General features: G+C 47.7%; 1 protein-coding gene across 1 annotated transcript in view; it reads left to right on the top strand.

Annotated features, from left to right (window-relative positions):
• VPS53 (VPS53 subunit of GARP complex) overlaps positions 1 to 6,485 on the top strand; it is a 126,638-nt gene extending 120,153 nt beyond the window's left edge. The window contains exons 20-22 of the mRNA XM_057536008.1: positions 2,145 to 2,282; positions 4,007 to 4,111; positions 4,583 to 6,485. Coding sequence (XP_057391991.1) covers positions 2,145 to 2,282; positions 4,007 to 4,111; positions 4,583 to 4,753 — 414 coding nt within the window. The 3' untranslated portion in view covers positions 4,754 to 6,485. The remainder of the gene's footprint in view (positions 1 to 2,144; positions 2,283 to 4,006; positions 4,112 to 4,582) is intronic.
• The last annotated feature ends 8,096 nt before the right edge of the window (positions 6,486 to 14,581 follow it).

Below are 14,581 nucleotides of genomic sequence, written 5' to 3'. Positions count from 1 at the left end.
TTCTTAACCACTGTGCCACCAGGGAAGCCCAAGTTTTTCATTTTAATGAAGTCCAGTTTATCGATTATTTCTTTCACAGATCATATCTTTGGTGTTATATCTAAAAAGTCATCACCATACCCAAGGTCATCTAGGTTTTCTCCTATGTTATCTTCAAGGAGTTTTATAGTTTCTTGTTTTACATTTAGGTCTGTAATCCATTTTGATTTAGTTTTTGTGAAGGGTGTAAGGTCTGTGTCTAGATTCCCTTTTATTTTTATTTTTTGAACATAGATGTCCAGCTGTTCCAGCACCATTTGTTGGAAAGACTGTCTTTGTTCCATTGAATTGCCTTTGCTCCTTTGTGAATGATCAGTTGACTATATTTGCGTGGATTTATTTCTGGGCTTTTTCTTCTCAGTTGATCTATTTATCTATTCTTTCACCAGTACTAAACTGTCTTGATTACTGTAGCTTTATTTTATTTTATTTTATTTATTTATTTATTTAGCTGCACTTGGTCTTAGTTGTGGCACACAGGATCTTCACTGCCATGTGCGAGATCTTCATTGCAGCATGCAGGATCTTTAGTTGTGGCATGCGGGATCTTTTAGCTGTGGCATGTGGGATCTAGTTCCCTGACCAGGGATCGAACCCAGGCCCCCTGCATTGGGAGTGTGGAGTCTTAACCACTGGACCACCAGGGAAGTCCCTACTGTAGCTTTATTATAAGTCTGGAAGTTGGATAGGATCAGTCCTCCAACTTTGTTCTTCTCCTTTAATATCGAGTTAGCTATTCTGGGTCTTTTGCCTCTCCATATAAACTTCAGAATCAGTCTGTTTCAATACCTCACCATTTTTTGAGAGCAATATTTCCCTCTGTGTTATCCCAAGTAAAACACTGATGGCTTCTCCAAATTTTTATACCATTGTCAAAATTATAATCACCATGACCATTAAGTTAATAGTGTTTCTCATTAATGAGTTTGTCTTATCGTTAGTTGTTAACTCTCCTGTCCATAGCAAAGTACAGGGAGAATGAGAGAATTCAGGGTGTCATAGGGCCTGAAGGGATACCATTCCACCCCTGCTTGATATAATTATGGAAAGCTTTCTGAGAGGAGCAGGCAGTGGCAGATACAGCAAGCCCTGTCCTGAACATAAGATTGACCATCAGAGTTGCAGTAGTGAGACTGTCACCCTACTGCTACCTTTGTCTGGTTGGTGGGCATGTGATTCCAGTCTTCGAAACTGTCTGAACAGGCCAGTGTATATATGCCATTTCTGTGCCTGCAGTTGGTGGGCAATCAGGAAAGTTGATAGCCTTGCAAGTAATTGGCATCCAAGAGAACCAAAAAAAAAAAAGAAAGAATGAAAAAGGCAGTTTGTTGCAAAGATACTGATGTTTAAATTTGATTTAATCTCCTACATCCTCACTAGCCAGAGAAATCCAAAATAGAGCAATACGGAATTACCATTTTTTGCCTGTTGAATAAGCAAAATTTTTATGGCAGTTTTCAGTGCTGATGTGGGTGCAGTCTGCACTATGTAAATAGGTACCTTCCATTCAGAAAGCAGTTCAGGATATGTAAGAAGAACCTTCCAAATGTCCTTATCCTTTGATCTATCCCAAAGACTGTCTCCTAAGGAAATGCCACTGATAGACCTAGAATTATATCTGCCCAGCTGTTCATCACAGTATTTATTATTTATAATAATAAAAATCTAGAAACAAAGTGTAGGGGAATGGTTAAAAATATTAAAGTTACACACACACACACACCATAGAGTACTGTATAGCCATTGAAAAATCATGATTTTTTTTTTAAAGACTGCCAAGATGGGAAAATAGAATTCAAAAAACATCATGTATTAAGTGGAAAAACCAGGTTGTAAAACTGTCTATACAGTATAACTCTAGCTTGTTATACACACACACAAACTGGTGGGAATGATACCACATTGAACTGTGGCATCTTACTGTTTTTTCCTGGGTCATAGTAATTATAACTCATGTTTTTCCTTTTATATTCGTTCATTTTCCGAATTTTCTCCAATGAGAGCGTATTACATTTAAAATCAGGAAAATGTTATTTATCAGTGTGCGTGCACTGGGTATCGTGTCCCTGTGAAGCGGCTGGTTCTATTCTGCTCTCTTCCCTCAGCTGCTGCTGGACACCCACTCGCTGAAGATGGTCCTGCTCGATCTGCCTTCCATCGGCTCTCAGGTGGTGAGGAAAGCCCCAGCCAGTTACACAAAGATCGTGGTGAAAGGCATGACCCGAGCGGAGATGATCCTCAAGGTGGGGCTTGTGTCTTCCTCGGGGGGTTTCGGTTAAAAGGGCCTGGTTATCTGATTGCTTATTCCAAGGAGTACTGAGTACTAGTCTTTGAAAGCACAGGTTAGGACCTATGCCTATCAGTCCTAAAAGATTGTCCACATTCTTTGGCTGAACCAGACTTTGGCCTCATCAGATATTGTTGAAAGTCAGTGCACTGTTACTGGGGGGTCAGTAATTCTATCTGACAAATGAATTCTTCATCGTAGTGGGATTCTCTTGTAATAAGATTTGACCAAGATTGGAGGTTGGGTGGCGTTGTCACTGTGAATCAGCGTCTAAGTCAGGGATCTCTCTGCTTCTCAGCAGGGATTTGTGGCCCAGCTATCAGTTACTCCGGTCCACGTAAGCCTCTTCGGCGCTCTAAACTCTGCCACTTTAGAGGAACTTTGAACAGATGTTGCATAACTGATTCTAATCAACAAATGGGTTTTCTAAAGCCCCATTTAATAAAATATACATGGGGTGATGATGCTGAGAATGTCTGAAGCCTTGAGCTCCTGCATATGATCTCCATCTGGACATGTCAAGGGGAAAGGGGGCCTACTGGGGAGGGGAGAGAAGGCTAGAGAAAAAACGGAACTGTCAGGGGATGCTCTTAGAAGTCCAGGGCCTGCAGGCCCTTCAGGTCTGTCTCCAAACAGAATGACTCAAATAATGGAGGAGTGAAAAGTAGCGGCAGGCCCTGACATGGGTGGGACCAGGTGAGGGGCCCAGACAGACCTCAGGCTTTGGCCTGAGGAAACTGGAAGCAGCCTAATCCATTTCTTCCCTAGCTGGTTTACTCACCAGGGTGGAGAGCAGGGTTTAGAGAGAATTTCTGAGTGAATACTCCTTGCCAGTCTGAGTCATATTCTCAGAAATTCAAAACAAAACCAGTCTGCTGGCCGGCGCGCCGCAGCTACTGGGCCTGCTTGCTCTGGAGCCCGCGCACCACAACTAGAGAGAAGCCCGTGCGTCGCAACGGAAGACCCAACGCAGCCAAATAAGTTAATTAATTAAATAATTTTTAAAAATTAAAAAAAAAAAAGAAAGTTGAAGCAATGGTTGCCTCTGGAAAAAAAAAAAAAGTCTGCTGGAGGAAGGAAATCAGACGCCACACTGAAAACCAAATGGCAGTGAATGTGAGGGTTGCGATGCCATTGCTTTCCTGCTGTTGGTACATGAATTGGATGTAGTTAAATGAAGTTCCAGATTTTAAGTCTTGAAAAGAGTGAGGCTGTTCTAGGGTTTTTGTTTTTGAGAAAATCCACTTAATTCGGTGCCTTTTGAGGCCATCCTTCGGGAACATCAGGACAGAAGGAGCAGGTACCACGAACCTAGGAAATGTCTCAAACAGGGGACCATGCAACAGAGTGTTTCCCGTGGTCCTGATATTTAAAGAGTCACCTGGGACTCCCCCCAGGCCCTCTGTTTTAGAACCTTCAGAGGAGGGACATAGGAAGCTGTACTTAACGAAGGAATCCAGGTTACATTTATGATTTAGGAAATTTAGGAAACATTGCTCTAACTGAATGTCGAGATGAAACAGGCTGTCAGGACATTTCTGGGTTTGCAGCTGCTGCTGCCACCTAAGGAGATCGTGCAGAGTCCGTTTTGTGATTGGCCTGCAAGTGAGGAAGGATAATCCTCGGCCTCCGATCATGAGTGTTCCCGGCAGGCCTACTCTCTTCTCTCTCCCTCGGTAGGTCGTGATGGCCCCTCACGAGCCGTTGGTGGTGTTTGTGGACAACTACATCAAACTCCTGACGGACTGCAACACAGAAACCTTCCAGAAGATCCTGGACATGAAGGTTAGCTCCGCGTTTTGTTTCTTCCCCGGGCACCTTCTTCTCACGCTCGGTGGTTAACTGGGGGATGGGATATGGGCCCCCCGGGAGCTATCTCAAAGTGCCCGTGCCTGGCCCAGGCTGCAGACCCAACCCTCAGAAGGCTTTTAAGGAGGAGGAGGAACCGGGGCCTGTGAATGTCCCCGTTCTGATGGCACCCTGGCGCCCAGCAGAGAGCCAGGCTCAGCGGGACTGCGGTGGAGAGGAGGCTACCCTCCCGCATCCTGCCGCCTGTCCTCCGCCCTCCCAGCCCCTTCTCCCTCCTCTCCTGCTGCCTCTTCTCTTCCTCTGATTCTCTCCCAGGCTGCCACCCAGGGCTGGTATCTCCCTGAAGAAAGCGTTAATCCTCAGCCCAGTGAATACCAGTTACTGCGCTTGCCATCGGGCCCTTTGGGGCCAGAGCTGACGTCACCCTCCTCTCTCTCTCCACCTCAGGGGCTGAAGAGGAGCGAGCAGAGCAGCATGCTGGAGCTCTTCCGCCAGAGGCTCCCCGCCCCACCCTCAGGGCCCGAAGGCTCTGGCTCGCTGTCCCTCCTGGCTCCAACTCCAGAACAGGAGTCATCTCGCATCCGCAAACTGGAGAAGCTAATTAAAAAGAGACTGTAGGAGCGTCCAAGGGGCGCTTTTCCCCCTGGCCAGTGCCCCCCCCCCCACCCACACCCAGATCCCCGGAAGCCCTCCCACCTCTCCTGTGCTTCCCCAACTCTCAGATAATCAGTCTTGAAACTTCCTGGGGCATTTGGGTCATTCACATGTTTCTCCCATGTCCTGTCTTAATTCCTGTCCTAATCGGAGAAGACGGGTAACAGCCAGATTATAAAAAGGCAGTCGAGATGGTCCCTGATTCCTGCAGCAGAGGCAGCTGGGGGTGAAGGTTCCGTGTGCTTCACTTGCTGGTCCTGGGCTGCTCCCGACTGGTCCAGTTGTCGCTGACTCTGTAGCCTCACCCCGGCAGTCACACCCTCTGGCATGTGGTCCTGTTCCTGTCCATGCTTCTATCCCAGCACCGTGGGTGAGAAAGCCTGGAACTCACCCCTTCCTCCACCTGCAGCTGTGTGAGGTTCCCTCTGCAGCCGGACCCTTAAGAGATGTCCTCTGGGCTTGGCTCTAGGGCCCAAGTGATGAAGTGGAAGATTACAGGTGTGACGGAAGAAAGAGGTGTGGCCTTTAGCTAAGCCCTAGTAGGAAAAGCTGGCTAAATAAGAAAAGCGCTGGAAGGGCAGGGAAGGGGCTGGGGGGGCACCTGGGCAGCTCAGTCGATAGATTTCACTCTGCCCAGATAGCCATGGTGTGGCTCTGGTAAAGTTATCCAGCCCGAGCTAATTGAGGTTAACATTCTCTTCCCACTCTTGAAAGAAGGGGTGATGGGCCCATCTCCAAACAGCCACTTCGGCCATCTGTCCTCGGCCTGGGAGCTGGAAACCCAGTGGACTCGCACACCTGGTTCTTGTCACTCTCAGTGTTTACAGATCCACACTTGTCTTTGTGTTTCATTCACGAGGAGTCATTTTCTGGAAGTCTCCATAATGGCATTGAGATGTCAAGCTGCTGTTTTGCCCCCCGGGTGGTGGTCACAGCCAGGGAAATTGCTTTCTTGATTTATTACACTGTCAGTAATCTCCAAGGAGCCAGCAGAAGTCAGTAGGAGTTACGTTAAGTGTCTTGTTGATGGGCGCTGCATGCCCTGTGTGCGTCCTGTACAGACAGAGCATGTTTCTCATCTGGGGGGTCTGCATCAGAATCACCTGGGGCTCTTTTTTTTTTTTTTACAAGTACAGATGCATGGAGATTGTGAATCAGTTAAGTCTGGAGTGGGGCCCAGCATCTAGGTTTAAAAGTTCCATAGGTGATTATAATGCTTACTTCTTGTGAAGAACCATTGTAACAGAAATTTGCTTTATTGAAGGGCTCCTATTGCACATTTTCATAAATGTATATTTTTTCTGACTCTAAGCAAGTGTAATTACTGTATAATTGAGCTGGTACCCAAATGGTAAAGATTTTTTTTTTTTGCTGATAGCCAGCAACTTGAGTTTTGAATTTGTGTTGGTGGTAGGGACCATGGAAGAAATCATGCTGTCCCCATACTGACTAGGATTCTTCTTGTTTTGATGATCAAGCCCCAAACAGAAGGTTTATTTATTACTGTCACTTTGAAATAATATATATAAAGGAGCACTCATTGATAAAAACAGTAGCTAACAACTCTGTTATTCAGCTAAATTATATAGATACTGTACCGGTTCCTTCCCTCCACTTTCTCTAGCCGCTTAAAAAAACAAAACAAAAAAACTTAAAGTCACCTTATGTCGTTAAAATAAATATTCGTAATTTATAATTGATAAAGAGTTCACTGCTGTTTTTACTCTGGACAGACTTCCTGATTACTAGTTAGAGGTGCCCAGGCTGGAGAAAGTTCTGTTTGGATCATAACAGGGAAACGGGAACCACCATGGACGGGGTGTTTTGACCTCCAGATTCAGTTCTGGAATTGAAGCTAACTGTTGCCATGCCTCCCTCTCTTGAAGAACAAAGACCCAGTACCTGGGGCTTTCCCAGGAAAGGGCGCTGACTTTCTCATGCCTCGGGCAGCTCCTCGGTGCAGGTGGAACAGGACGGAAAGCAGACGTCCAAGGACCAATGTAAGAGTGATGGGCAGGCAGGGCAAGCGAGCAGGGGATGCAGGGGACGTGACACCAGCCCGTCCTGAATTGCCATTGGACAGGGAGCCCTGGTCCCCCATTTACGGAACGCTAGGGAAAATGCCACAAGTTCACAGCTGGAAATGTAATTCCTCTCTCTAGGAAGAGAAATCTCCAAAATAACCAACTTGCTTGAGGGTGAAAGCAAGTGTTTCACACTTCTTGTCTCCTCCAAGTCAGATTGCTAAAAATAAAATCCTTAGAACTGTGTTGGGCCATTTAAACAATAGCCTTGGAAACAAGGACACATGAAAAGCTGGCGTGCAGAAAGAGTACTGTTACGTTTTACACAGTAAAGAAACTTTTCCAGTCTCTTTCTAGTATTTATCAAAACAGATAAGCCCCCTGGACCCTCAAGGTTCTATACCTTTGGGAGATATCGATTCCTGGAAATAAAGGGATTGCTTTTTTGTGTAAATATCATTCATTTTTCCCCCATCTGGAAGTGATTTCGTGGTGCATATCGCAGCATAAAATACTACAGTTAATTAAAGCGTTACTGGATGTCATTTGCTAGGATGTATTTCCTCACTGTTGACAGAAAACAGAACAGGCTATGGGAAAGAATTAGCGAGCCCGTGAAGCCCGTGAAGCCCGGGCTCCCCTCTCGGCGTCTGCCCTTCTGCCTGGTGAAGATGCGCCCATTCCCTGACAGCACGAAACCAGAACGTGATGTTCATCAGCAAGGTCCCGGCATGTCCAGCGGTGGTGGAAACCCTCTGTAAATAGGTATAAAGCGTTCTGCTTCTGATTCGGAATCCTCCCTGTGCTCCGAATTTCTATCCCTTTGACTTTCCCTTCTCCGCCTCCCGGTTCCAATCACAGCCCGCTTCTCCATGTGACTGCCAGAGGCCTTCTGTCCTGTGCACAGTAAGTCAATCCTGTTTCCTTAATAGCTGGGTGGGCATTTTGCAGTGAACCTCTGGGGAAGTCTGATGTTCCCCTCAGCCCTGGAAAATCTGTGGCAGCGCTTCCATTAGGTTGGCTTCAAGATCATTCCCTAGTTTCCATTCTTTATTTTCACCAGCTCACCACTTCAATAGGGTAGCCAGAAATCAATCTGATGAGAAAAGAAACATTTCCGTATACCCCACCCAGAAGAACGCTGCCAGATGGTTGACCTGCCAGGTTCTCTTCCTTCTCACATACATAACCAGGTAAGTAGTGGGATATAAAGAATGTGTCCGTTTGAAACAAAAGCAGTTTTCAGAATCCATGAAAGGGGGCGGGGGGCGCGTATAATTAACAGGGCCGTGAAGGTCACACAAGAGCCAGCTGTGCACGTGCTCTGTCAGCCGCGAGGCCGTGTGAAACGTGACCTGCTCCTTATCACTCGCCAGGCCTGAACCCCAAGCGGGTGGCCACAGCGCTTGCTCTGTCCCTGGGCTCACTTGAACAGGATGGCCATGTGACGACACGGCCTGCTGCTGGGTGCAGGCCGCATCTGAAGCAAGCACCGGAATATGGAGTCTTTGCCTTTTTAGGTCTGCTGCCTGGGATATCCGACTTACTCAAGCGTTTTAAAAGACTCTCCATCCTCTGTTCCCCTTGCCCCGGCAGCTGCTATTTCCGTAGCATTTAGGGATAAACCTGCAGACACTTGAGAAAAGAGCTTCCTCCCTCCCCGGTGGTGTTGGCTGGACTGCCTGTTGCGGAAAATGTGGCACATTTCCTCTGAATGCAAATGAGAAGGATTGCCAAAGGTTGCTTTCCAAAAAACATGTCTTTAGAAATGGTGTCCGGGGTCCACAGAACTGATTTCAACTGGCCAGTCCTGGCAGGGGCAAAATTCTTGCCTGCACTCTTTTTTTTTTTTGGACCTTTAATGCCCAGAAAATGCTAAGCGAGATTATCTTGGGACAGGCAGACCTAACAGGGAAGCCAGAAGTTCACCAGCTATTCGGATTACTTCACAGTTGCCTTTCAAAGATGTTCAGACCTTTCCCAAGGCCCGCGGAATCCCTGTAATCAGCTGAGAAGTACCCGCCTGGTTCTTCCAATCCCCTTTGGGGATATTGATACAGAGAATGCTGGGCGATAAGAGTGATACAGAGGAAAAGCTGTGTAAATGCTTTGTCCCCCAGGAATGTTTATCACTTAATCTGAGAGCTCTGGTAGCCTCTGCTCAGCAATCAAATAGAATTTGCACAATCTCCGGTGCCTCCTCCTGTTTGGGGTAATTCTTCAACACGTGAGAAATTAAGAACAGCTTCTCAACAAAACTTCCCTTTACTTCTGGGGCCATGAGAAGTATTTACCAAGTAGGCTGCAACTTTCAGGGGCACCAGGTGAGACGGTGGAGAGAAACTCCAGCTGCTTCTGCTCGGTTGCTTTGTGCTGATGGAAAAGGAAGGCCCTTCTCAAGCAGAGGGGAAGCGCACCACCTGCTGAAGAGACCGCGTTCCATGGAATTCTTCACAGACTAAAGTCCTGCGATTGGGCTGCCTGGGGCAGCCACCGAAGCGCTTTAGCAGGCAAATGGAAAAACGGCCAATGTTGTGTAAAGAAAACATGAGTGCACACACAGAGACACCCCCTCTCCCAACCTCATGCCCACACCCTGCTGCAACCCTGGCACTGCTCTCAACGGATCCCAAGTGTTGGCCCCTCGGCTGGCTGGCTCGCTCAGTCGTCAGAGAAGGGTGCTGACGGGCCTTATGGTCCCAGGGGATTAAGCCCTGGGCCATAGTTGCAGCCCAGCTACTGTCTGGCATGCAAATAATACCTGATTGTGAGATCCAGGCCATTCCATGCTCTTGGGTGGGGAGGGAACTGAGTATTTACCGCCTCCTGGATAGTTAAGAGACCTCATTGGATCAAAACCCCTGTTAAGTGGGTATGATTTTATGGCTGTGGACCTGGAAGCCTGGGGGACAAACGATGTGCCCAAGGCTGTGTGGCTCGTGAGTAGCAGAGCCAGGACTGGTGTCGTCCATGCTCTTTGCACGTCGCAAGTGGTTTTCAAATTTATGAGACCCAGCTTTATGTGGGACTCTCACTCTACGAATAGACAAAAGTATTTTATTAATATATTTTGTGAGTTCAAGTATCTTTCAAAGCAAATCAGTGAGAACACTGAAACTGTTTCAGTTAAATAGAAAGCATTTTAAAGCTAAGGTTATGGATGGCAATTGATATGCATCAACCCCAGCATCCAGTTTATTTCTGTGTTTTGCTTTGGTTGCATAGAATAGAGAAATCTTGATTTAATCCAGCTAAGAATTTGCAAACAGTATCAGTTTTGTTTTAAACAAGCCCTCCTCCCAATCCCAGATACTCTTTGGTTACCCAGATGTGACAAGGACTCTTTGTCCTGAGGTCTCCGTGGACGGAACAGCCCTGGCAGTGCAGGTTAACACACCAAGGATCTGTAAAATCTTATATTTGCACCAATGACACATTTGCATGTTATGTTATTACTTTCGAATGTTCAGTTTTTAGAATAGGCTTAAAGTATGCATCCTTAAAGGGAGGTTAGAATCAAAGCCTTGTGGAGCTCCTTTGCCCCCTAAAACATCTCAAGAATTCCAGGTTCCACAGAAGTCAGTTTGGAAGCTGCTGCCCTCATCAGCGGCTGCTGCTAGAGGGGAGGGGGTGTTTGGCGGTGTCACCTTTGTACAGGAGAGAGCAGCTTTTCATCTGAGGTCCACAACCCACTCACCAACACCCCTGAACTGTCACCCAAATCCTGTCCGAGTCACGCTGGAGGCCGCCTTCTGGGTTGAGCCTTGCCGCCTTTAGAAAGAGGACATCAGAGGGCAAGGACCCACCCCCGACCCCCCTCCCCTGTGCGAGGCAGCTCTTTTCTAAGAACAAAACTCTGCAACTGGAACTGGGGGAGGGGGCTTGGGCAACATTTGCAAGGAAGCCTATCCTTCTCTCAAAATCCCGACAAGCCCCAAATCTTACGCCTGAGGCCTCGCACGTCTGTCTGTGTACATGCAATGCCTCCCAACCTTTTCAGGACTTGAAGCATAGAAATGATGACATTTGTGCTCCCTTGGCATCACACTGGGGCAAACCAGTTGAAGAGGCTGCCGGGGCCATATTGATGGGCCTGGGGACTGTGGCTGCTTCAGGGGACCGCCCCCGCCCCGCCCCGGCCAACCGGCTCGCCAGGGCTGCGGGGATCCACGTGGGCATTTGCTGTGCACTCCGGCCACGGCCCAGCTGTCTAGTTGGGAAGCTCTGAATTGGAGCATCAGCGTTGGGTGGTATGTGGGTTTATTTGTTTTTAGAACTTTGGTCAAATTTCCTCATTTATCAGTTGGGAAACTGAGACCTCGAGAGTCCCAGTCATGAGCTTGCCTTCCACTGTGCAGAGGACTGGCAAAATCCAAGCCACCTTTGTATATCCCACTTGCCAGTCACCACTCCACCCTCCCTGGCTGGCCTTCCCTGGAGTCCCACCCGTCGCTTCCTCCCCCCTCCTGCACTCCCACCAAGTTTCTCGGAGCTTGTCCCCTTTTCCATTCTGCCTGAAGAAGTGAACCAGGGCTTCCATGCTTTCTTTGATCTCCCACCACCCTCCCAGGCCCCCGGGCTACTTCTCTTGTGGCCTTTGTTACCATTTCCAACAAAAGGTTACAGCCATCACCTCCAGCCCCTATGTGCATTCCCTCTTATTCAGCATCCATCTCAACTACCTTCCAGAAACTTCTCTGGAAGGATGACCTTCTTGCCGCACTTTCATTCTCTTTGCACTCTCCATGGATTTGGTGAGTCCTCCCTGCCCTTGGGAATTCTCCCTTCACTCCCTCGATGCCTTGCTTTCCTGGCTCCCTTAATGTCTTGGTCTCTGTCACTGACACTCTTTTCCTTTTGAACCTTGACTGTGGTTAAGCCCCAAGGTTTTAGGCCGCCTGTGGTTTTCACTCCAGACTCCTTCAGAGAACTTTTCTGCCCATCACAGGCATAAACACCAGCTATGCCTTCTGAGGTTTCTCAGATTTTTAGCCCTTGTCCGTCCCCCTCAGCTGACCCCAGTCTGCTTGCAGGTCCCATCATCGATTTGGGTGGAGCATCTCCAGGTACACTTGGCTCCCTTCCTGAAATTCCCCGTCTCTAAAGGGCACCCCCTTCCTTTTCCTAGTTCCTCAGTCTCAAGGCCTTAGAGTCAGGCACGCTTGACAACTCTCTTTGTCACCCAATATGGTTAGTTAATCGTAAAACATTTTCTTAATGATTATACAAACACCAGTCACAGAAACCAAGAGAAAAATCTAAGCTGCCCCAGCAAATCAAGCCTCTCAGTCCCAGTCAGGCCTGGCAGGTGGGGTTTCCTCATGGGGAAGCCCTTCTCCGTGGTCTCCCAGCCGGGCCCACGGAGTTCCTCTTTGCTCTGAGGGCTTCTGCGAAGAAGCTGGCATAAGGCTCGCTCCACTGACCTCCTCTCATGACTGCTAACCCCAATGATTTTGAGTGTTTCTGCACTGCTGTTTCTATTTTCTTCACCTTATAAAATATTGCAATAATAATACTCATTTTTAAAGTACACAGTATTCATGTTAATAAGTTTAAACAATATAGAAATATATCAAAAGTCCTACTCCCCTTCCAGACTTTCTCTGTCTTACACTGTGTGGGGAGGGCACTTTGCAAACAAAATTAATATTAAGCATATTTGCATATTTTTCTACAGCTAAACAAGAAATCTTGGATATCTTTTCCCTCAGCATATATAGAGCCACTCATTCTTTTTAAGGCTACATGGTGTTTTATAGTTGAGACAGACCATCGTTTACTTAGCCAGTCTCCTATCAGTATACAAATAGGTTTCTATTTTTTGGCAATGAGAAACACATCGCCAGTGAAAATCTTTCTGTAAATATCTTTGCTTACTTGTGCCCACCTTTTGGTAGGCTACTCTCCTAAAATCGTTCAATTCCCATTTTAAAAGATAAAGGGGCACGCACATTTGAAATGTTGCTAGCTCTCGCCAAAATGCCCTCTGCAAAGATTGTTATGTTGCACACTGCCATCGACCCTGTGTACGTGTGTACCCTCTTCTCCACATCCTCACTTGCCCTAGATGTTTTTTCCTGCTTCTTGACTGAGAGGATGCAGTTGCAGCTCTATCTGTAGAAACCCAGTAAGCAGAAGTTCCCCTTTGGCTTTCATTGCACAAAACCAAATGTGACCCAACCAGTGCGGTGTCTTGCTGCAAGAAACCACTCTAACTGAGCAAAAGCCCCGTGGCTTCCCTCATGGTCAGGGCTCCTAGAGGACATGCTTTGTTGGTTCGCTCATGAAAGCAGCGGTCATCCTTGGTATATGTAGAGTTTGATATTCAATTGAGCATCCCTTCTGTTCTTTATCTCTGCCCTTTCCCCAGACCCCATCAGCAGGCAGGGCTCCCTGTATGCACTGTCTTCTGGCAGTGATGCTCTGGAGATAACAGCTCAAACTCTTAGCTTCTGAACTCCTGTAGAGACTTTGTGATTCTATAGTAGCGAAGAAAGTCTTGAAAGCCACGAGAGTTACAAGAATTGTTGGAATGGCGTTTTGCTTTGTTTTTGTCCTTTATTCTAAAAGTTACCCTTTACATTTTAAGAGCCAAAATGCTGGAGGACTTTGCATACAGCCGGCACCATCAGCAGAGGGACAGTGCATCTTGACATAAACATTTTTTTCCATAAAAAAAAAGGGGGGGGGGCTTCCCTGGTGGTGCAGTGGTTGAGAATCTGCCTGCTAATGCAGGGGACACGGGTTCGAGCCCTGGTCTGGGAAGATCCCACATGCCGCGGAGCAACCAGGCCCGTGAGCCACAACTGAGCCTGCACGTCTGGAGCCTGTGCTCCGCAACAAGAGAGGCCGCGACAGTGAAAGGCCCGCGCACCGCGATGAAGAGTGGCCCCCGCTTGCCGCAACTAGAGAAAGCCCTCGCACAGAAACGAAGACCCAACACAGCCAAAAGTAAATAAATAAATAAATAAATTTATTTTAAAAAAAGGAGGTGAGGGGAGGGGGGATTTTGACCAGCAGGTATCAATAGAAAAGGAAGAACTAGAGGGGATATGACTTGGTTTTGAGGCTGGAAGGTCATGGAGAAGAAATCCAGAACCCTACCACTCTGGGCTGAGCCCCAGTATAAGAGAAACCCCCATAAGTTTGAGGGAAACCCTGACCTAGAAGCCATTGCCTGGCTTCCAGCAATTAACCTGGGAGACTGCAGTCCCTGTAGAGAAGTGAGGTGTTCAACAAGGCACCTGAGGAGGAGAGATAGTGTCTGAGAGTGTTGTCCGGCCAGGTGGGCCCAAGGGCGGGCACACCTCACAGAGTCCCTCACACCCCATCATGGGGAGGTGATGGCTTCCAAGCTCCCTGAGCTCCCAGAAGTAATGAAAGGGCCAGCTCATTGGAAGAGACCTCAGGCTGGGACAACTAGGGTACAGATCAGGTGGCATATGGACATGAAAAGCAGAGGGTGGGGCTTCCCTGGTGGCGCAGTGGTTAAGAATCTGCCTGCCAATGCAGGGGACACAGGTTCGAGCCGTGGTCCGGGAGGATCCCACATGCCGCGGAACAACTAAGCCCACGAGCCACAACTACTGAGCCTGCGCTCTAGAGCCCGTGCTCCGCAACAGGAGAAGCCACCGCAATGAGAAGCCCGCGCACCGCAACGAGGAGTGGCCCCCGATCGCCGCAACTAGAGAAAGCCCATGCACAGCAACCAAGACCCAATGCAGCCAAAAATATATTAAATAAAAAAGCAAAACAAAACAAAAAACTA

This window comes from Balaenoptera acutorostrata, chromosome 20 (genome assembly GCF_949987535.1).
Source record: "Balaenoptera acutorostrata chromosome 20, mBalAcu1.1, whole genome shotgun sequence".
Lineage (NCBI taxonomy): Eukaryota > Metazoa > Chordata > Mammalia > Artiodactyla > Balaenopteridae > Balaenoptera > Balaenoptera acutorostrata.
Note: the sequence above shows the minus strand (reverse complement) of the source record. Positions and strands in the feature narration are given on the sequence as shown.